At 30.4% G+C, this 22,935-nt stretch overlaps 1 protein-coding gene and 1 long non-coding RNA gene across 2 annotated transcripts in view; both read right to left on the reverse strand.

Annotated features, from left to right (window-relative positions):
• Positions 1-887: 887 nt before the first annotated feature.
• The window catches only part of LOC140445484 (octopamine receptor beta-2R-like), an 853,944-nt gene continuing 831,896 nt past the window's right edge, over positions 888-22,935 (reverse strand). Inside the window, exons 5-6 of the mRNA XM_072537530.1 lie at positions 12,482-12,773; positions 888-4,082 (exon numbers count right to left, since the gene is read on the reverse strand). Of these exons, the coding sequence (XP_072393631.1) occupies positions 12,563-12,773 (211 nt within the window). The 3' untranslated portion in view covers positions 888-4,082; positions 12,482-12,562. The remainder of the gene's footprint in view (positions 4,083-12,481; positions 12,774-22,935) is intronic.
• On the reverse strand, positions 6,651-7,480 carry LOC140446819 (uncharacterized). The gene is made up of 2 exons (XR_011951506.1): positions 7,354-7,480; positions 6,651-6,919 (listed from the first exon to the last, which is right to left on the reverse strand). It is a non-coding gene; the product is annotated as an uncharacterized lncRNA (long non-coding RNA).

Below are 22,935 nucleotides of genomic sequence, written 5' to 3' on the forward strand. Positions count from 1 at the left end.
TGCCGTTATAAGAGCAGAAAAAAACCTTGGTTTTAACATAAAAATTTATACCCAGTTTCCCAAAAAAGTGAATGTGTAGGCTGGTATTATTTAAAATAAACTCCTTAAGCTGACTTTTTTGATGACTATCTTATAGATATAGGTAAACGGTAATTATACATTTTAACAAATTTTTGGTATCTCTGATTTAAGTTGTTTATCCTAATGATAAAGATACGGAAAAAATAGGATGAGAGATCAGGGTGGCCATAGAATCACCTCTCTGAAATTGTGGTTAGTTTCCAATGAAGATAGTAATTAATATTAAAATGGCACAAGACAGTAAATACATTAAAAATACCTAAGGAACAACAATTTTTTTTATATTATACATTAAAGGCGTAGGCCTGTCAAAATGTTTAATGCTTTTTAAATATGTATATTCATTTTTTCAAATCCTGAGAAAACTAATAAGTATTTTTAAAAAATTTAAATGCAAAATGAAAAATTGCATCAATACCAAGAGCCACAAGACTCTTAGACTAAACAAAAAGTTTCTTTTGAATGAGATATTTGAAATTAAAAGTCACACTAAATTTTCTCTTTTTTTTCAGTCCTGTAACGTATTGAAATAAACATTATAGAAGTTTTAAGTCTAAAACACCTTAGACAAGGAAAGAGAGAGGACAAGTAATACTCATTTAATAAACATTCGAAAACTGAAGCCAGTTTTAATGTGACTGCCATGTTTTGGTGCCGGTACGTTGCGCATTACTGCCTCTCGCTGATTTTTCATTGTATCTACTGATTTCAACTTCAATTTACTGATTTACTAAAACACTATATCAATCTACTAAAAAATATGTAATGATAAAATCATGTTCAAAATGTAATCATTTTGTCAGTGTTTAATTATAAATTTTGACAAAGTCTATTTATTGATACATATTCATTATTGTCAATCTATCGAAGAAATAAAATATGACCTGGTAAATGTTCTGTTGCCGGTTTGGCTTTACTCAATTCCATACGATTACACGTCTCCTCTATTTTCTTTTCTAAGTAAAACACATTAAACATTTTGACAAGCGACATTTTGAGTCTATGCTCTTAATTTTGATTGGATTTTAAAAAGGACATATTGGTATAACGCATAATTATTCAGCAATGAATTTAACTTCATTTTAGTGTACTGCAATTTCTCTATAGTAAAATAACCAAACAAAAGTAAAGAAGTACAATAATTTAATACTAAGTCAATATAAAACATAAAAATCTAACAATAAATGTGTTTAATAACCTGTGTTACCTCAATGTGTTAAACGCCGACGCTATATGACTATCGTTGCATTTAATAATCTTGTTCTAGTAAAATTTTAAAGTAAATGCAGACTATCTTAAAAATTGTAAGCACTATTTCGTTACAATTTCAGATAATTAATGGTACGAATTTGAAGCAATGCCACTTTTACCTTAATAAAACAGTGTAATTGACAGATTAATTTATATAGCGTACCTTTACTTGTTGAAATCAAAATCAAATAGTATGTATTAACAAAAAAACTTTTAAATTTTTCTTAAAAAAAGTGGAATAATAATAGTGTTCCTTAGACATTTCTGATGTGTAGCTTTAGAACAATATTAATGCACAAAAATCAACAAATTCTCTGAAACGGGGGTTTCACATACAAGCTATATTTATTTACACAGCCTTTAAAGGAAGAAGTTATAAGTCTTATATAGATTGTGTTACTTGGACAATTAGGAATAATTAATAATAATAATAATATTAGCGTAAATGTTGCCAAGAGATAGAGTAAGAGATACAGAAATCAGAGAGCATATGGGCCTAGACACTGACTTCCTGGAAACTACAGAATGCAAAATCCTGAAATGGTAGGGCCATGCTAAAAGGTTTAACCAAACGTGGCCAAATAGAATATTACAGTGAATCCAAAAGGGGAAGGTCCAAAAAGTTCATGAAGACAAGAAGTATATGGTTTAATGGAAGATAGGGTTTTACAAGCACATGACTGGAAAACCAACCCACAACAGATATCTAAATTACCATTTAAACCGCAACATAAACATTAAAAATATAATTACCAAATCAGTATGAGAGACCCCAAAACATCTGATATAATGAAATTCATTTTAGTAAGAGAAAAACTTACTATCAAAGATTTTAACAAAAAATTATTACTCATTGTTATTTATTAACAAGGAATTTTTTACAAGATTGAAGCAAGAAAACAACAAAATACAGGCAATTGAGATAAACTTAAAAAAAGGGATTTAAAGATGACAACAATACTATTAAAGATTTATTAAAAAATTAAAAGAATAGTAAATAATTGCATTACAGCAACATCCAAAACAACTAATACACTGAGATCTATTATGTCCAAAAGCAAACCAAACAATACACACGAGAGAGCAAAGAACTGTATGTACAAAATACCCTGTCAATGCAACAATTTCTATATGGGAGAAACCGCAAGAACATTAAGTGTCGGGATAAACGAGCATGAAACATAGATCAAAAACAAAGACTTCGACAAATTACAGATGTGCAAACATGCCTGGCACAACGAACACAGATTAAAATTTAAAGAGACATCAATATTCATGAAAGAAATAAACATGAAAAGAACAAAAACCAAAGTATCAGCTCTCATACTACTTAATGAAAAACAACGTGTAGCAAGCCCATCAGCAGAATCTAGCAGGCTCTAGTTGATAATACGAAAAGAAGAAGTCAGTAACCAGAATATACCAATATTAACAGATTAATGTAACAGATAAATTGATACAAAAGTAAGAATGCTGCGATGCTACGTCTTCTCTGTTCTTTTTTATGGTAACTTGTTAAACTGTTTGTTTGGGATGTTAGGCCGTTGTCTTCTGAGATTAGTTCTCGATATTTCGCCAACACTAGCGGTTGGGATCTTCTGGAGATGTTACTGCTTAGCTTGTAAGCTTTTTTATGGTTTTGAATCGTGGACTTTGAACGAAGATATGTGCAGAAAACTGGAAGCATTTGAGATGTGGCTATATCGGAGAATGCTTAAGATCCCGTGGACTGACCGAGTCACAAATGAGGAGGTCCTTAGAAGAATGAATAAGAACCGAGAGGTACTGACCACCATGAAATCTCGGAAGTTACAGTTCTTCGGACATATTATGCGAAATGAATCCAGATATGCTCTTCTTCAAGCTATCCTGCAAGGAAAAATATTTGGAAAACGAAGTCCAGAAAGAAAAAGAACATCTTGGTTAAGGAACCTCAGAATCTGGTTCAATACAATATCTGTGCAGCTTTTCCGCACTGCTACAGATAAGATAAAGATTGCCATGATGATCGCCAACATTCGTAACGGAAAGGCACATCATGAAGAAGAAGAAAAAAACAGATTAATAGAAAATCGATCTATTGTTATACGTAATAGATATACAACTCACAATACATAAATATATAATACATAAACACATAGTATACAAACAAATAATACAAAAACACAAAATAAACCGAATTTGATATACTGATAGCACCCTCTCTAATTTTTTTTTAATAAAAAAATGGCTGTATCCTACAAGATCGAGGCAAAGTAAATCACCTATCAGGTTTGAAAAACTTAATATGCTTAATAATTTTTTAATTACCTATATGTTTTACACATTTTTTGACAACAATTTTCGAATTGAAAATTAAAACAATAGTTGAAAATGTAATTTTCTTTACAATAAATTGTGGCTTAATCCCAGAAAAAGATAATGTTCAACATAGACATGCCACAAAGTGTCAGAAACGTTTGTGTTTGTAACATAAAAAAGTTTCTCCTTCATTCACATGTGATAATGTGCTCCGTACAGACCAAATAATTTTTAAAGACTTTTTAATATTTAAAAAATATATTATTTTAAACTATAAAATAAACCAAAAGAAAAAAATACGTTTTCTATCGGTAATGTACTGTTGCATGGCACATAAAACTAAAATTTCAAAAGTTTCTCTCCTCGTGATGATCTTCTAAGTTGCTGAGTAAGACCTACTGGTGGAATATTGCAGTTCAAAATTAACTAGTTAAAGCTGTTTACATTACCTAAAAATTAAAATATTATTAAGTAAAGTCAAATTAAGTAATGATTAAAATACAATGCTATAAATGGCTCCGAACCTCTAAAAATCATACGAACAAGCTGAATTTTGCTGAGAATGTCAATTTTTGGTGGAACAGGAAACATCGATTTACCAAGAATCTGTTAAGTCATAAAAAAATGTTTCAAAAATGAAATGTAACTGAGATAGCCAGTTAAATTTGTCAGGGTATGTCAGAAGCCCTAATACGGGTTTTACACCAACAATAAATTCATGAAGAAATTCATGAAGTCGCTTTAAGGTCAAATTTGACGTGTGTAAAGCACAATTTGACATCCAATTTTGTCGTGAATAACTTCATGAATAAATTCGTGAAGAAATTGACGAAATAGAACATGTTCTATTTTTCACATTTATTGGACGTGAATTCAGTGTCACCAATCTGTGTAGATTTGGCGCGAAGTAGGGATAATAATTATTTTGCTTTTGATTATTGAACCATTTGAACCAAATTAAACTTTGCATTTTTAAGTCGTGTCAAGTAATAGTTATGGAAAAGAGGTAAGTTTAATATTCTATAATAAAAGACAGAAAATCATATTATGTATTTTTTTTTTTAGGAAAAACATACAATTTCGAGACAGAAAACTCTAGTTTATTAAAAAATTGTTTACTTTTCCCTTTCTTACATCTTTTTTTCAAATATTATTTATTTATTGCTTTGAGAATATATTATATTATATACATGATATTTTGGAAGATATTCCATGACAAATACGAAGAAACATGTTTTTCATGCATGATGGTGCTACACCACATTACACAAGAATTTGTAGAAGGTGGTTACATGAACATTTCCCTGATAGGTGGATAGGCCGGGGTGCGGATGCACCGATTCATTTTCCTGCTCGTAGTTGTGATCTTAATCCAATGGACTTTACGACTTTACAGTATGGAGTTATTTGAAATCAAAAGTGTATAACACTCCAATTAATACAGTAAATGAGTTAAGAGACAAAATTGAACAAGTATTTACCGATTTACAAAACGATCCAGTAACATTAAATGGATTAATGCGTTCGCTAAATAAAAGAATAAGATTATGTATTCAACAAAATGGAGGACATTTTGAACAGTTATTGTGAAATATTATTTTCGCCATTAATTAAATGTTAAGTATTAATTAAGTTTTCCATTAATTTGTAATATTATTGCTAACACAAGTGTCAATTCCAAAGCATACTTGATGAATATTAAGAAATGTAACGATTACAATAAAATACATGTATACCTTCGAGTTTAAATAAATCGAAAACGGTGATATCTATCGAAATATTACAAGAGCACCTTTTTTGCGTAGAAAAGTCTAAGGAAACAATTTTTAAAATATATTTTTAAAATATGTAAAAATTAAAAAACATGTGATGCAATAACCCCCACTTACCCTCCAAAACTACCCTGTATTAATATAGGATGTGGTAGGTGGTGACATGAAATTAATTATCCTAATGTCTTATAATCACTCCCAAAATATGAACTCCGTATTCAAAACCGTTTGGAAAATATTTGAAAAAATAAGAATTTCAATTCACCCCTTTAAAGAGTTGTATCTCCCTTATTATTCAGTTTTATAAAAAAGTGTACATAAAGAAGTACCCTTATTTTTGGACATACTATGAGCTCTAGAAACTAATGTACATAATTCTGGACCACCTTGTATATAGTACCTAAATATTTGTTAATAAAAGATTATATAATTCTACCTTTTTCTTCACTCCTATCTTTTACTTGGTCTAGTCATTAGGTAAATGTTTTTATCATCTTGAAAGGTTAAAAATTGATTAAACAACGTTTTCCAAGAGATATGGATGCTATTGATTTCTGAAACAGGAAAGAATGGTTTTCTTTGAAATGCCAAGTATTAAAAGATTGCAAAATGAAAAGTATGGAGATAGTAGCTAGGTTTTCATATTCGACTCATGATTCTCAAAAACATCAACTTGCAAAAAAGAGTTATAAATCATTAATTATCCAAATAATATCAATGATGTATCATGGAATTCTAAAAATTTACAATAAATGCTCTAAATACATCAAAGATTGATTTTAAATTCTGATACTCGCTGGATATATTTTCTTTTTGAACCCAGTATTGGATGGAACCGGTATGGATAATTCTGTAGTATTGATAGGATTTAAGTTAAATTAACTTTGCATCGAGTCCATTGATCTATTTTTTAGAACCAGATATGGATTATTCTATATTATTGATAACGTTTTAAATTCACATTCAGAAGTCCACTGAAACAATTCACTAAGACATCCTGAAATTTTGTATAATGAATTCCAGATATGTAACAAAATATGTATGGAAGAAGAAAGTTTCCCATTTTAGTCAATGGAAGTGGCTGTACAGTTGAAATGATTCAATTGAAAAATCAAAGTGGAGACAATTTTGAAGATGAATTGCTAAATAAAGACATTATTGAACTTAAGTTGAAGATGTTTTGAGAACCCTATAAAATATTTTTGTTATGGGAAAACCTCAGAAGGATCATTAATATACACATAATTTCTTTATAAATTTTTTATTAAATTTTTCTTTGAATAATCTAATTTTTAAACCTAATAAATCTATTTCTTTTTAATTCATGTCTTCTGCCAGTTCCATTTCTCTGACATGTTTCTGTTGTGTTCTCTTCTCCGCTTTTTCTACATGAAGACTTTGGCCTGCTACTAATTTTATTCTTTCCTATTAATTCTTCTTACTCTTATACTTTATTATTCATAGTTTCCTTCCAAAGTTGACTATCTTTCTGTAAAAATGCAGGATTCCATATCCTATGAATAAAATTTGTAAATACGATTTTTTATTTAGAAAAAAATAGTTGTTTGTGTATAACAAATATTAAAACTAGCTTTTATTCCTGTTATTATGATTCTTCATTTACCATTTTATTATATTTAAAAATGATTGTATTTTTATATATTTAGTTTAGTCCTACCCTACCCTACTATTCAATAAAGCAAATTGTAATATGTTAGACAAATTATTAAAATTGTAAAGAATCAGCTCACAAACTAGAGGTAAAGTATTACTGGTTATTTCCATTTTTTATTTGTTTTTAAGTATTCATTTCTTTACAACATCTCTTTTTGATTAGAATTGTACACATCTCAATATTCTAGCAATAAACATACCCATTTATTTTTATTAGGTATCTCTTGAGAATATATTATGAATAGTGGTTAAAAGATTATAAAAAGGATTGTACCTTTCTTTCTTCTTTACTTCGAATTGGTGCAGGCAGGTATTGTATTTAAATAAAGGCTTTCATCATTCTAAAAGTCACAATGAATTTATTAACATTTCGGCTAACAGCAGTTAATTTTTAGTATGTAATGAATGCTATGCTAGATTTTCTTGTTCTATCATACAAAAAAATAAAATTACGCTTTTTCTGTTTCTTTAGCTATGTTGTTCTTATTAAAGTTATTTGAAATTATCTTCTGTGTCCAAAATCAACAGTTTTCACTAATTACATGTAATTTCCACTAATTTTTACCTCTTGTTCAAGCTCTTACTCTTTACCAAATTCAGCATAATTTTTTGTACAATCTTAATCACTATTTTCTTTTTAAAACGATATTGTTTTCTGATTATATTTCCAAATCCAAAATATCTTTATTCAAACAAACAACAATAAATAACATCCAATAATAAAACCATTGGTACTACTGAAATAATAACACTTGATGTAAAAATTTATTTGAAGTCAAAGACACTTTTACATCCAAGAAATTCACGAATTTATTGACACAGAAATTGATGAATAAATTCATGAATTTCTTCGTGAATTTATTGTTGGTGTAAAGCCCGTATAACACATTTTAATTCAACCGTTTGAAAATTGTGGTTTTATTTGTGACTCTATGTATACATATTAACATGGTCATAACAAATCTGTCAAATTGACATGAACATGCGTGGCATGTCCATGGCACACAGTAGTAAATTCTTGCCTGTGTTCCCACAAAACTCTTTGCGTGTTTTGATTAATTTTCGAGTAATGAAATACAAAAAAAGGGAAATATTCTTATTTCTATTTATCTAATAAAACAATTACTCTAAAAATCAAGATGTTTTGTGACAAATATAAGTCATGAATAGAGAAATAAACAGTTTATTGATTGATATTTTAAAATTAGATCTTTATTTGAGAAGACTCATAAATGTCATAAAATCAAATCAACATAAACCTTATTTTTTATAAAACAGTCTAAAACATGGGACCAGACATATTCCTGGCGCATTAGAACATTGTGAACAAAAGTTTACTATTTTATTTTCTAACGAATCTTCATTTTCATTACATAAAAAACACAATCCATCCGTTGCAAGGTATTATTTTCGGAAAAATAAGCACCTCAGTGTTGCAGTGCGAACACAGCATCCGCAAAAGTTAAATGTTTCGACTGGGATGTTAGGCGACCCTATTGTCGTTCCATTTTTTATCGATAGAAACCTAAACGGGCCCAAATATTTACAACTTTTAAAGAATTAGATCATTCCGGCAGTTCGACGCCTTCCCGTTAATTTTCAGGAGGTTTATTTCCAACAGGATGGGTGTTCGGCTCACAACTCTAGAGCAACTATTGACTTCCTCAATCAAACGTTTCCTGATCGACTGATATTAAACGTGATACAATTAAATGACCCGCTAGATCCTGTAACTTAACGCCTAACAATTTTTTTTTTGGGGGTTATCTCAAAGAAAAAAATTATTAGCATCAGTTTGAAAGGGCCACAAACCTAGTCGAATTAAGGGCAAAAATGCTTCATTTCTCTGCAATCATTACACCAGCCCTACTCCAAAAGACGAGAAGAAATTTGTGTGACAGATTTGGTTACTGTTTAGCATAAGGAGGTTTAATATTTGATCTCTTAATTCATTAATCTGCTTTTCTAATTTTTATTTTTTGTTAGGTACATTTTACGAAGTAGGTTCTTAATTAGGTAGTATTTTTTTATGTTTGGAAGAATTTTGTTGTTTTTTTTATTCAAAAGTACAAACGATTCTTATTCTGATTTTTTTTTCTTCTTTATTGTCATATTGTTATAATCTTTGTCCATAAAATTTGTACAATTTGTTGTCAGTGACAATAAAGCATATTACTTATTTACTTACTTATTTATTTGTATTGCTCTTAAGGCTAAAAAATAAGCAAAAAATTAGTTTTCGAGCATTATAATAACTATACTCTAGAGATGGGATTGCAATATTTCTTAATTCTTATGGTTAACAAAAGAATGTCGTTATCTGTACAGTATCCCAACAAAATTTGCAACAGCGGCATTCGTCTTTTGCACAACATTCTGGAAAATGCCAAGTGAAGGTTGGTTTTTCTTCGTTCAATATTCTTGGTAGTAATTTTTTCAGAACAGATATTCTAAAGTCGTACAATGTTATATAATAACTAAGCATTTGGCCATTTTTGTCTATGCCTCCCATAATTTTATTATATTTAGCTACGACTCTGGGCTTCATTGTTTTTTGTTTACTTCTCGAAGTTGTTTCAATCATCTTAGCATCATATTCTGTGGAAATTGTTAAAACGTTTCTCTTGTCGCGCCATTTACTGATACAAAGACCATCAATTGTGTACTTGTTATAAAATTGAACAAGGTGAGTTTTTCAAAAAACTTATTTTGATATCACTGCTACTGGATTTTGAGATCGATTGGCCACAAGTTTACCTGTTCAGAAAGTTTTTTCTCGAAGCAATTGTTCGGATATATTAAGACTATTATAAAAATTATCCATAAAAATGGAATGCCCTAACCCTTTTTTCCCCTCGAACAAATTAAATATCATCTTTTGAGTCTGGTTTTTACCACCAACAATAGTATCGGCAGCCAAGCATAGACAAGCATTTTTTGAACAAATCCGTTGGGTTCAGCGAGAATACATAACTTTATTTCATACCTATGTCGTTTAGCTTTATTATATTGACGAAATATTAACCGACCTCGCCACATCATCATTGATTTATCAATTAAGGGCGCCTATTATGGAGAATAAATCTGGGTCATTTTAGAATTAAAAAATTTTATTACTGGCAATATTTTAGCAAATCTTGATTCATAGGATTCATTATTATCGTTAAAATGTAGCGCTTTCAATATTACCAAAAATCTATTTCGGCTCATGAAGTTGGCAAAAGTAGGTATACTGAAGAGTATATGAAGTACTGAAGCGGTAATGGGTCCGCTAATAATCTTTATTGCGATTTAATTTTATTGTGCCAGTATGGAACATAAAACCTAAGAATGTCTTAAATTCTTCTTTAGCTACAACTTTCCACCTTGTGATTCGACTCTGATTCTTTGTACTGCGCGCAAGTATTTTAACAGCATAATTGTTAGTATTTTCAATTATAAGCTGAAAAAATTCATCAGTAAAGACCAAATTAAAATATTTGATTCGTGACTATCTACAGCTACTTTTAAGTTAGAATTTCCCGTAAAGGGTCTCATTTGCAGGTTGCAATATCTCCAAAAATGTTCCAAAAATGTAATTCTATTATTTGCAACTACAGTTTCGTCATCATCACTCTCGACATCATTATCACTCTCATTATCACTTATCTCATAAGCTTTGTCAAAACTATCAAAATCATCGTCACACACCTTCAACAACTGTAACAATTCATCTTCTGCCAAAATACGCTTATTAACGTACTTTCTTTTCAAAATCAGGAATCAGTATAAGCAATTTCAAGGTATCATCAAATAGCTGTATCTTGTAAAAGCACTGCCAAATATTGCTAGTAATGTGATGGTTTTTCTTTCTGCTTATTATATTCTCATAAAAACTGATATTAATACAAATCCATACATTATTAGAAAAATAAAGTAAACATAACCTCAAAATAACATTTACCCCGAAACCAATTAAAAAATTAAAACAAACCATGTTTTCGTTTGTACTTTTAATTAAAAGGTAATTAAATGTTACTAAGAACTCACCTAAAAACCTTTCAAAATTGTATAAAACACTAAATGTTATACTTACGACAAACACCTCCCACTTCGAGCTAACAACTGCTAATCATGAAACCGCCCCGTTATAAAGTAATTTCAAAGTATTCTCTATGTGCCCCACACTTTTATATAGTATTATCTTAAATGCCCAGTTAATAATCGTTCTCTAAGTCTATGTTATGTCAGTACCCGCTACGCGTGTCGTGGACATTGAAGTTTTAGTAAGGTGAACACGCCTGGCGAGTTCTGGGCAGTGTATGAATTAAACAAAAATGTGTATTAGCACGTTTTCTTTAGAATAAACCGTTGTCTCAGAAACAACGATTGAAGCGATCAGCGATTTTTAATGTTAGGCGCGCGAAATAAATTGTTTAAACAAAAGTTGTATTAAGTCGAAGGTAAAAATTCAATATTTTTGGATCAGAGCATCACATCGACAAGAATCAGAGTGCGTTTAAACGGTAAATGGTGCAGCTTTTATATGCAATTTTTTGTATTTTGCCGCAAATACATTCAGTTTTTATAAAGCTGTTAAATAAATAACTGTTGGAGAGATTTTTGCAATTTTTTACGATGCTTATGAGATCAATAAAACTTATCACCTTCATTGACAAGTCACTATGAAATTTTTATACCTAGGGCGTAATCTTAAAAACCTATAGCACGCCATTTCTATTTTAAGTTTTGGCAACAAACATGAGGCATTTGTCTAAAAATGTTAAACTTCATTTTGATTTTTGTTAATAGGAAACTCTGATTGAAAGATACCCAATTATTACCGTCAAGTTAATACAACTTTTATTTAGATCTCGCACGTAACTGACATTATTTATAATCCCCGGTCGCTTCAACCCTTGTTGAAAATTCATTATTAAGAAGGATTTCGCAAACGCATTTTTTCAAAATTAACCCAGCTACATTTCTTCTTTGACATTTTTTTTCTTTCCTTTTTCCACTACTGTTTGTTGAAACGAACAGTAGTGGCAAACTCTTTTACACCATGTTTGGGTTGCAAAATTTATCAGCAAAATTCAAATTCTTGATCTCATTTTTAGGGATTAAATTTCTGACCACTGCACTAGTTAGTTCGATATATCTTTTGCAAGCAAACCGAAAATTTAAAAATAAAGTTTAATGTGATTGTTTCATTTGTTTGTTTTTTTTTAAACATAATTACAGATAAACAAATTCCACAACGTAATAGTTACAAAACCTTTACATATTAGATCTTTTCTTACAGAAAACAAAATATATATTATAAAGAAAGCTGTATCAAACATCAAGAAATGAAGTAATTTATCAAACATCATGACTGTATATAAATAACAACTTCTACGTGTTTTTAAAAAAATACTTACAAGTAAGGAAGAAAAATCCACAAGACGACATTAATATCACAGTCTTTCATCTTGATAGAAACCAGGAGACATATCCTGCGGCTAAAGAAATCTGGCAGGAGTTTTCCAGCACGAGAAACAGCAGGGCATTACACAAAGGAGGGTATCCATAAAGGCTTCCCGGAAGTCCCGGTTAAAGTATGCGTATATCAATGGATTTAGGGCGGAATTAAAGTAGCCCACCCAAAATAGCAGGCCTACCAACCAATTGGGAGTGTAGCAGGCGTCTCCGCACAGGTTTGTTATTAAATACCTAAAATAAATAAGTTAAATATAAAGATATATGTAATGCATGCGTATATGAGACTTGCAAAGACTTACAAAGAGAAGAGATACGCATATATATATATATATATATATATATATATATATATATATATATATATATATATATATTTATATATATATTATTGTGATATTTAAAGTCTTGGTGCGCCAAGCAATAATTAGCTAATTAATTTTTGATTAATTAAAATTATTTAAATGATATGATTATGACTCTATCACAATTTTTAATTCTTTTATCTCAGGGTTAAATTCGTGCTTCAATATCTATGCTATTACATGTGAAAGGTAAGGTCCAGAGAATACCGGAATAATAAAAAACACATATGATCTAACACTATATATTGAAATAAAAATAATGAAATAATTCACACTCAAAAGTTTTCAATAAACAAATCTCATATAAGGATTCTCAAAATTTTGTTCTCCGTACGTGAACAATCAAAATTAATGGTACAAACAATATTAATTGAAAACTCAAAATCCCAAACTATTCTAACTCTCCTAATCAAAATATTTATATCCTTTCTAAATTACGTGTAAAAATTGTGTTATCAATAAAAGAAAAAAAAACTGCAGAAAACAAAAATATCTCTCTCTGATGATGAGTGGTCCAAATCCTTGTTCCTTGTAGACTGTATTATCTCCTCTCAACCTCTCCCTATGTAATCAGCAATCTTACAACAGATTGTTGCAAGTATATCGTCCTTAATGATCTCCTTCAAAAGCAACAATCATTCAAATTATGATAGCCTTTCTCCTCTCGATAAACTGAATCTCTCGTTGGCCCGAGTGAAAAATGACTCTTGGAATATCTTCTCTTTACGATAAACTGAATCTCTCGTTGGCCTGAACAGTGACTCTTGGAATATAAGTAGGAAAATATGACTTACAATCTTTTGCTGCTTCAGCTTCTGTCAGATACACTAACTCCACAAAAACTCACTAACATTCAACACTACTGCTTGCTATTTCTTGGGAACCACCAGAGAACAATCACTGTTCGTCTTACAGACTTGGAAAACCAACTGATTCTCCTTTCTCTTCCCTCAATCTTGCTAAACTTTTTCCTACATACTTATCCCACCTTTTTCAATCTCCGCCAATCAAAACTCGTCACAATTCCCCCATTTTTTCATTTCGATAACAAACAAATTTTTACCTATAATTATAAAATTTCCTAAAACTTATTTACAAATAATATTTTCTATAATTCTTAAAAACTAACAAAAACCTCTTTCTAAAATCTCTTCTATTTGTCTCTAATCACTGCATTAATGTATTTTGGAAAACCCGTTTCAATTGTCTTTGGATTTCACTTAAAATTATGCGGGTCACTCAAGTATAACAAAGAAATAATTTATGTATAGCTTACATTTTGTTTAGTACAGGTAATCCAAGAATTTAATAACTTTCCTTCTTTGAAATGTTTGTTGTTTATTATCTTACTTATCTGAATTATTTTAATGTTTTTGAACTTTGAAATATTTTAATCAACCCAATATTTTTCTCGATTTTGCATATCATAACAATATATATATATATATATATATATATATATATATATATATATATATATATATATATATATATATTTCACATTCAACACAATTCAACAGTTCATTTTGCTGAATATATTTTCTAGAGTTGCAGTGAAGAGCTTTGGTGGTATTGCGTCTTCTTGTCGGACGCCTCTGGTAGTGGGAAATTCTGGAGTGTTTTTATAAATTTTTACCTTTGCTTTTGCTTGTTTGTATATATTTGCTAAAGTTTCTAAGTACAGTTTGTCAATGCCTTGGTTGGTCAAAGCTTCTATTACTGCCTTGGAATATTTAGAATCGAAAGCCTTTTCGAAATCTATAAAGATTAATTCTGGCGGTATTTCATATTCTTTAGCTGTACTCATTAGTTCTCGAAGTTTATTAATATTATTTATAATACTGCTATTAATAATACTATTATTTTAGTTGTTATTGTATATAAAATATAATAATATAAAGTTATGTGTATATATGTATGTATATTGTGTATATTACGGTAGATCGAAAGAATACACTCGACTCGATTTTTCGAGTCAGGCTAAATAGGATTTTGAGATTGTGCAAAACATCATACCGAGCGTCAAAAAGTATTCACTTCAAAAGAAAGCTGTCTATCCGGCACAGGAAACAGCAAGCTGCTAATATTTACAGTGTCACCATGCTCTGACAAGGGCTTAAAAAACGATTAGACGGAACCATTTAATACTGAACATAGATATATAAAACAGGTAGAACAATAATAGTTAAAAACTGCCAAGTAGAAAATCAAAACTAAAACAGACCAGAGTAGGGCAAAAACCTGGAACAAACCAAAATATTCTAGACATAAAATATTTATTACCGTAGGAATTAAAATAAAAAACAAAAATTACAAATCAAAACTATTTTAATATTATATGCATTTATTTAAATACTCCTTTTATATTAATTTATCAAATTATTACAAACATCACACCTATTTAAATTGTGTTAATATTTTACCCAAATTTTAACAAAAACAAATAATTAATTAACTGCTCTACCGATTCCCTGTATGAGCATTAGAAAATTATTTCCAGCAGAATTAATTGCAGCATAAAGATTTTTCATTAATTTAAATATGAAAGCAATTAAGGTAAGTCGGATTTACTGCTAAAATTAGTAATATTTAGTTGCGCAGCTTAAGGGTTTATAATTAATTTACGATACAGTAATGTTACCTAGTTTAATAAATATTAATGTTCTAAGTTGAATATATGTATCAAAATAAAAAGTACCTGGTGTACTACTGTAGTTTTTTGTAACGGGGATTAGTTTACACATATATCGCATATTTCGCTTACATGTTATGAATATTCATTTTAACACCACATGGTTCAAATTTTAAATATTATGGTGTTTTTACCCGAAGTTTATTTTGTGCATATATTTTTTATCTGGTTCAAATCAGTTTAAGGTTTTATTCTCATTGTGCTTCTTTTTAACACCTATTAAACCAGTCTTAAACATATATCGTCGGCTGTATGCAATAGTAGCACAACACAAAAACTGGTAATTTTTCAAAACAGGGAGCGGTTTAAAGTTTCTGTGCCAATTTTTTTTCTGTTTTACTACATGGATTGAGATTTTTCAAAAAAAAAAATAAATTTCGGTTCATTTGGGAGAGCATTAGGTAGCCTTTAATGAAATGTAACACAGACTTTTAAATTCAACCCTTATTTTGAGTTGTGTCACTATTGCATACCACCATTTTGTCTTTCAAAACTAATTAAAGCAAATATAAAACTGACATTTATTGTTATATCCTATTGGTATAATAGTTGTTAGTCCTATCAACTGAAATAAAGGTTCAATAAAGAATACTTGAAGTTACTTAAATAAGGAAATGTGTTTATTAAAAACTAGACGTTACTTAAAAGAGAAAATGTGTTTATTAACAACTATAAGTCAACGAAATAAAAAAGTGTAATTAATAATAATGGGAAAAGTTACGATTAACAATGCTTTAAATCTCCGTAGAAACCAGCATGAATTTGTAGAACACTCTTGTCTTCACAAAGGCTAGTAAGGTCTTTTTTCTTCTTTTCAGTTATTGGCAGGCTGCCAGCGTAAGCATTTTCTAGTTTTATATTATCCATGCTTTCTAAACCTTTTCTTGTTTTTTTTTTCTTCGTGGTATCAATTTATTTGTACTCCTCTTGTGCAAATGAAGTTTTAAAATAGTAGTGAGTACCAAAGGAGATGTTTTTTACATGAATTTCACAAAATTGTGCAAATGAAGTTTTAAAATAGTAGTGAGTACCAAAGGAGATGTTTTTTTTACATGAATTTCACAAATATCGTTAAAATGAAAAGTATTTCCTTGGACATATTTATTAAAAATTGTCGCTGTTGTAGTATTTACCTTTTTCAGGTCAAAATAATCATTATGACATAATTCGTATACTTCGAATGGTTGTTTGTCACAAGCAGTTCGGACTAGCATAGCGGAATAAGTCGGTAGATAAATAGGCCCTCCTTTTAAAGCTGTAGTGATCTTTGTTTTTATTAAAGAGTGGCAGCTGTCACTCTTATTATGAGTATGGGCGACAACTAAAGAAAGAAGATGGCCGAAGAAATTTTGAAATGGTTTACAGGGTACTGATACATTAAAATAATTAGGTACTTGTTTTTTGCTTGGCCACCAAAATTTTCTGAGTAAAAGATAAATTTCATATCGTCAGAATCGGTTTTTATAGATGTTTGTTCCAAACACAACAGGCACAAACCATTTTCTTCTCCTTTGTGCCAAATATAGCTGTGCACATTACCAAGTTCCTTTTTCTGAAGTTCACTTACAGGGAAATGATATGTTAATAGCTTATTAGATTTATAATAGAAAGCAAAAACGTCTTCTTTTGGTGGCGGTAGAGCAGCTTGTAGATCAAAACAAGAACTTTTTGTAAGTCAGTTACATTCTCTTTGTCAAGTGTTTTTAGCTTCCGGCTTATGTTTTTCTCCTTGACCTTATTCATCATATTATAAGAGTCTTCTAAGACTATCTTTTCCTCACTGTTCGAATTTTTTATTTTTCACAATACTGACATTGATCTTTTTTGGGAAAAAGAATGCATATAATTTAAAAGTTTACGATATAAACCAATTTTTAAAAATCCATCATTCTCTCTTTAGCAATCAGCTTTATAATCATTATACAGATCTGTCAATATTTTGCCTCCTTATATATATTTTTTTGAGGCACTACTTCGACAATAGTGGCTCTTCATTGTCGGAATTGAAGAAAGGTATTTACGAACCCTGTTCATAGTTTCGTTATAAAATGTTTTATGCATGCTAGGTTTTTACCTCTTCGATCGTTGCTTATAAAGCCCATTTCCGTCTTCCCAATAACAGTTCGAATTCATCTATTAGTAACTCCAATGGTGAATATAAAAAATCTTTTGCACACTCTTTTTTTTTTCTGATCACGGTTTTCCAAATAAAATGCGTGAATATAATCATGGCTTGAAGTGTTACTTTTATCTGCATATCGATATGTTGGTTTAATTATAGATATGGATCTCAGAATATAACTTCGTTGTTAATTTATATTTCCCATTGACCAATATTTTTCAAAGATGTGTGTTCATCACATTCCAGTCTACATGGATTGAAAGATGTACCTAACCTGCGAGCCTGTACAAGATTTTCTAAGAAACTTTCTGACATTTCTTTTCCACTGGTACTAGCCTAGCTTTTCCTACTTTTAAGTTTATTAATCATCACGTCTTCTGGTTCTTCAGTTTCCACATTTTCATCAGAGACCTTTGTAAATGTAGACGATACATCATCATCATCATTTACGTAATGAGGGTCCGCAGCAGAACTAAAATGGGTTTATTTTTTCTTTAAACCGGTAGATGTAATCAAAAATCGTCTAAAGTTTTCTACTTAATCGATTGTTTGGAATTATACATTAAAATAATAATTATATTATTACTCACGTTACTTCTGCACGAGATAGGATTAATTCACTTCTTTTCTGATAACCCTTTGAATCTGACATTTTTAAAACAATAAATTTATTCCTTTTATTTAATATAATACAACTCTAAAATTCTCACTCATATAGTTTAAAAAATTTTAAAACTGTCTTCTATAGTGTCACAACTCAAAAGTGCCGGTATTGCATGGAAACTTGATATCGACAGGGTATGACTTTTAGTCATACCCTGTTGATTCAGTTTGCAGGTCATAAATAAAGCTTTTTCAAGCCCTCTGGTAACGTTAAGTCAATTTTTGAGTTAAGCCACTATTGCAAACAGCCGACGATATATTATAAGTTTTTTTACTAGTGTTTGACATGCTCTTTACGTGTTCTGTAACAACATTTATTTAACTAATAAAGCACTAATGGACTCAGGAGTTCGCTTTTGCCAATAAATGGTTATTCTTCAATTATATAGCCTATATTTCAACACACCCAAAAAAAAACAATGCGAAGTTTATCTTATTTACAATAAAATAAAAAGTAGTAGTGTGGAATCTGAAAATCTTTTTTCTTTGTTCTCTGATCATTCTCCATATTTCTTTCTGTGATCAGTGGTAGTTGTTTTCCATCTGTTTTGAGAAGCTCTGTCAGTGTTCCCTTTTTATTTTTCTAACTAAAATATTCGTTTGATTTCTGACTCGTTTATAGCGGTTGTATGCCTGTTGTGTTTGTTGTGGTCTGTAATTTAAAAAGATTTTCTTCTTTTCTTCACATCTTGTCTTTACTTGCTCTATAAACCATGAGGTTTTCTTTATTGATATGTTAGTGTCTGTTAGTTTCCTCTCTTCAAGTGATTTTGTTGCTGTGCTAATTATGTTATTTTTAATTTTTTGATGGTATTTTTCAGTATAGGTATTCTGTGGATTCCACATTTAGTGCTTCGACTCTGAATTTTGTTTGTGTTGACGCCGCTCTCTTAGGTGTGAAGTATTTCATGATGATTTTTATTTTACATAATTAAAGGCTATGATCGCTATCTACATCTGCTGAGTTGAGGTATCTTACATCGATTATTTTTTATGGATGTATATCTCTGTTGGTTATAACGTAATCTATCATATATCTTTATCCACGGGTGTTGTTGAATATATATTTGTATTGGTCTTACATTATCTAGAACATAAAAGCACTGTTACACCATTATCTAACCTTACCCTTAATGGACCCGAATGATTAAAGTAACAAAAGACGATGACACTTTTTACATCAAAACATCGTGCGAGTCGTATATTTGAAAGATGAAGAATATACGAAATTGAATAAACCATTAAATCAAAAACAGCATTATAACCGTTTTTATAATTACCAGCTTGCCATAAAAAACTTGTGATAAAGTGAAAAAGAAAAATCGTAAACTAAATTGGGTTATAAAGATATAATACTATCAATTCATTTTAAATTTTATATTCATTTTTAAAACTGACGAAAGTTGACTAAAAGCGAAAATATTGTTCACTTTGTTAGTACGTTACGTTTTTAGAAAAATAGTTTAGTTTCTGATGTTGTGGTCCCCCTATATTGTATTTTATGGATTCTAATTTTTTTGTAGTGTATTTTAGTTTTTCTGGAATTTGTTTGTGGTTATATGTATTATTTATTATATTGTTAGTAAATCTTATATACTAAAACGCTAAGCCCTTTTCTTGTTCACAACTTTACTCAAAAGCCATATTAGATAATTAAAATATTTTTTCGGAATATTATTAGTATTACGTATGAGATTGTCAAGATATACTTTTGGTACAAAAATTCACTTCCGGTTTTGAGATGACCGAAAGTTAAAATTTACTTTAAGTTTTAGACCCCACAATGTATATATGGATCGAAAGGTCTCGTCGAGACTATTTTAAATATGTACTTCCGGTTGCGATCCGACACCGGAAGTGACCCGAAACGCGCATAAAACGTCAAGATAGAGCCAATCTAACACCGGATTCGTGATCAGCATGCAAAATTAACCACCAAATGATATCCATGTCGACATTTGATGAACTAAAAATTGCATTCCGGTTTTGAGGTCGACTTCCGGTTTCATTTTTATTAGTCAAATCAATAGAGAATTCAACGTATAGTTCAAAAATGTAGATTCACGAAATTATCATTTATAGTTTTTGAGTTATTGATAAAAATATTTTTACTTCCGGTCATTGTATATATTCTATATTTTTCTCGCAAAATAAAAATTTCATTTAAAAACCTCGATGTCGAGTTGGTCCGCCAGTTTATTGTAATCTAAATATACCTTCAAAATCAGTAACAGTATTAACAAAAATTATCCATTATGCTTCCTATATGATACGCTAATGCATTAATTAAATGTACCATATGGGATGCAAACCGGAGATAAAATTGAAAATCGATTTACACAGTGGATAATTCTGCATTTATTATTCATACTAAACTACCACCACTATAAATATCCAATTTAGTGCTTATTATGTAAGGGTATGCAGGCATACAATTTTGAATTTTGAAATATATAAATAGTAGAGAGGACATAGGCAGAGTACTTACATATGCTAAAATAAATATACTACCCACTTTAATTGAGTTTTCTGATCCTAAAAGGCAATTGAAAAATTAGTAATACATACTTGTTTTTATTCTGTGCTTAATCGTGCTAAACAAAAAATTCCATATTTTTTTCTTACATGATGCATCAACCACGCAGGGTTATTAGCGTGTATGGATTGTGTTACCAAATTAAAACTTAATAATTGAATATTAACAATAACAAAATATAATTAGAAAAAGTCCTTAATCTTTACAAAATCAAATACTTTAACATGTTTAAGAATAAAACTAGCAGTTCTGATTTATGTAAATCTAGATGTGTTCATGAATGTTGTTCATTCTTAATTTTAGGCGGTCGACATTTTCTTCGTTTGCAACATGTTGTCTAAAATATCTGCAGCCAAACTCTAGGTCGCAGAGTAAATGAACTTCACGACCCAATACTAGGGAGGTTGGAGTCTGGCATGCAGTTTTTTTTACGATCGAGCGATATGCCATTAGGAATAAATGAATGTGCTGGTCCCAATCTATTTGATGTTCGGATATAACTTTGAACAGGTGTTTACCAATCGTTCGGTTTATCCTCTTAATCATTCCATCTGAATAAGGATGCAGTGGTGTCGTTCTGGTCTTATTGACACCAATCAATTTACAAACGTTCTGGACGAGGGTTGACTCGAAGTTTCGCCCTTGGTCGGCGTGAAGGGAACATAAAATCAGGTCAAAAATTATTTATCAAGTACCTCTGCAACGGTAGCAGTTTCTTGATTTGGTATCACATAGACCTAAGTTCATTTCGTAAAATAGTTGATGGTTACTAGGATATATTTATTTCATCATCTATTTCTGGAAATGGATCTGCAATGTCGATTGCTACTCTTTCCATAGGACTACCAACATTGTACTGTTTCACGAGTGCCCTTTTTTACCAGCTGGACTATTGGTTGAAGCTTAGATTCTGTATCGTCATTGTTCTCAAATGTGCTATACAGAAGATCATCTTTTAGTACCAAGCAATTTAATTGGCTCCAGTAGGACTTGACTTCTAGACTACATACACTAATGTTTTGCCAAGAAGGTTCTCACTTCAACGCATCCAACTCAATACTCTTTTATACATGGATCACATGTTTGAGCGTCTTGTAGCTGTTAAGGCTACTATTGATTATTAATGACGGTGATTCGTCTTACGGGGCAAAGTTGTTTCTCTAATTTAAGGCAGTGATTATAATTTGCACTGCATGGCCGTCTTGAAAGAACATCATCATTTGAATGAACTCTTTAAGTCCTTAATTTGCGTCTTTTTAGCATTGTCTTAATTACATTCCGGTCTTGCTAGTCGTAAAGATTTTTATAGTTCACTGTCTTTAAATCCATTGGGGAAAGTATCTACAGCAATTTTTTCCAAAATGTTGTCTGGTGCCTCTGGATAAACCAACCGCACTATACGAACAACATCTGCTTTAAACTCTTGCAAAATTTTCACTTGCTCGTTGAATTCTACTTCTTAGTTTTACTTTGTAGACTCGTTGTAGATGTGCACCTCCGTACCATTTTTCTAGTCGAGTGAACAAGACCTGGTCACATTTTTCTTGACTCTTAGGAATCGATCTTAGGATATCCACAGTATTACTTCGTAAAGCAACAATTAAGGAATCAGCCTTTTTTTAATCGATGTAATGATTGGCTGACGCAATTGCTTTAAATTGTTTAAAGTTAATGGACCAAGAAGATTTCTCGTAAAATGGTGGCAATTTAAATCTCATATGATGTGTCGTTTCATCTCTCGGTGATTCTTCTTTTACTACAGGATCTAAAGTAACTCCTTACTGCATACTAGTGGTAGCACTATTGTATTGGTTAATATGTTCTCTAATTGTTGTCTCTTCTACGTCGTTTATCGTTTCCTGTATCTTATCTATGGAATGTTCTAGAAACTTTTCCAAAATTCAGATTTCCCAATTCTTTTCAAAAGTTTAAAAAGTCTTTTTAAAATGTCAGCGACTAATTTAGTAAGTATTTAGGGCAGACGAAAAAACTTTTTGTATCACCGTCTTTTTCAAGAG

This window comes from Diabrotica undecimpunctata, chromosome 7, assembly GCF_040954645.1.
Source record: "Diabrotica undecimpunctata isolate CICGRU chromosome 7, icDiaUnde3, whole genome shotgun sequence".
Taxonomy (NCBI): Eukaryota; Metazoa; Arthropoda; class Insecta; order Coleoptera; family Chrysomelidae; genus Diabrotica; species Diabrotica undecimpunctata.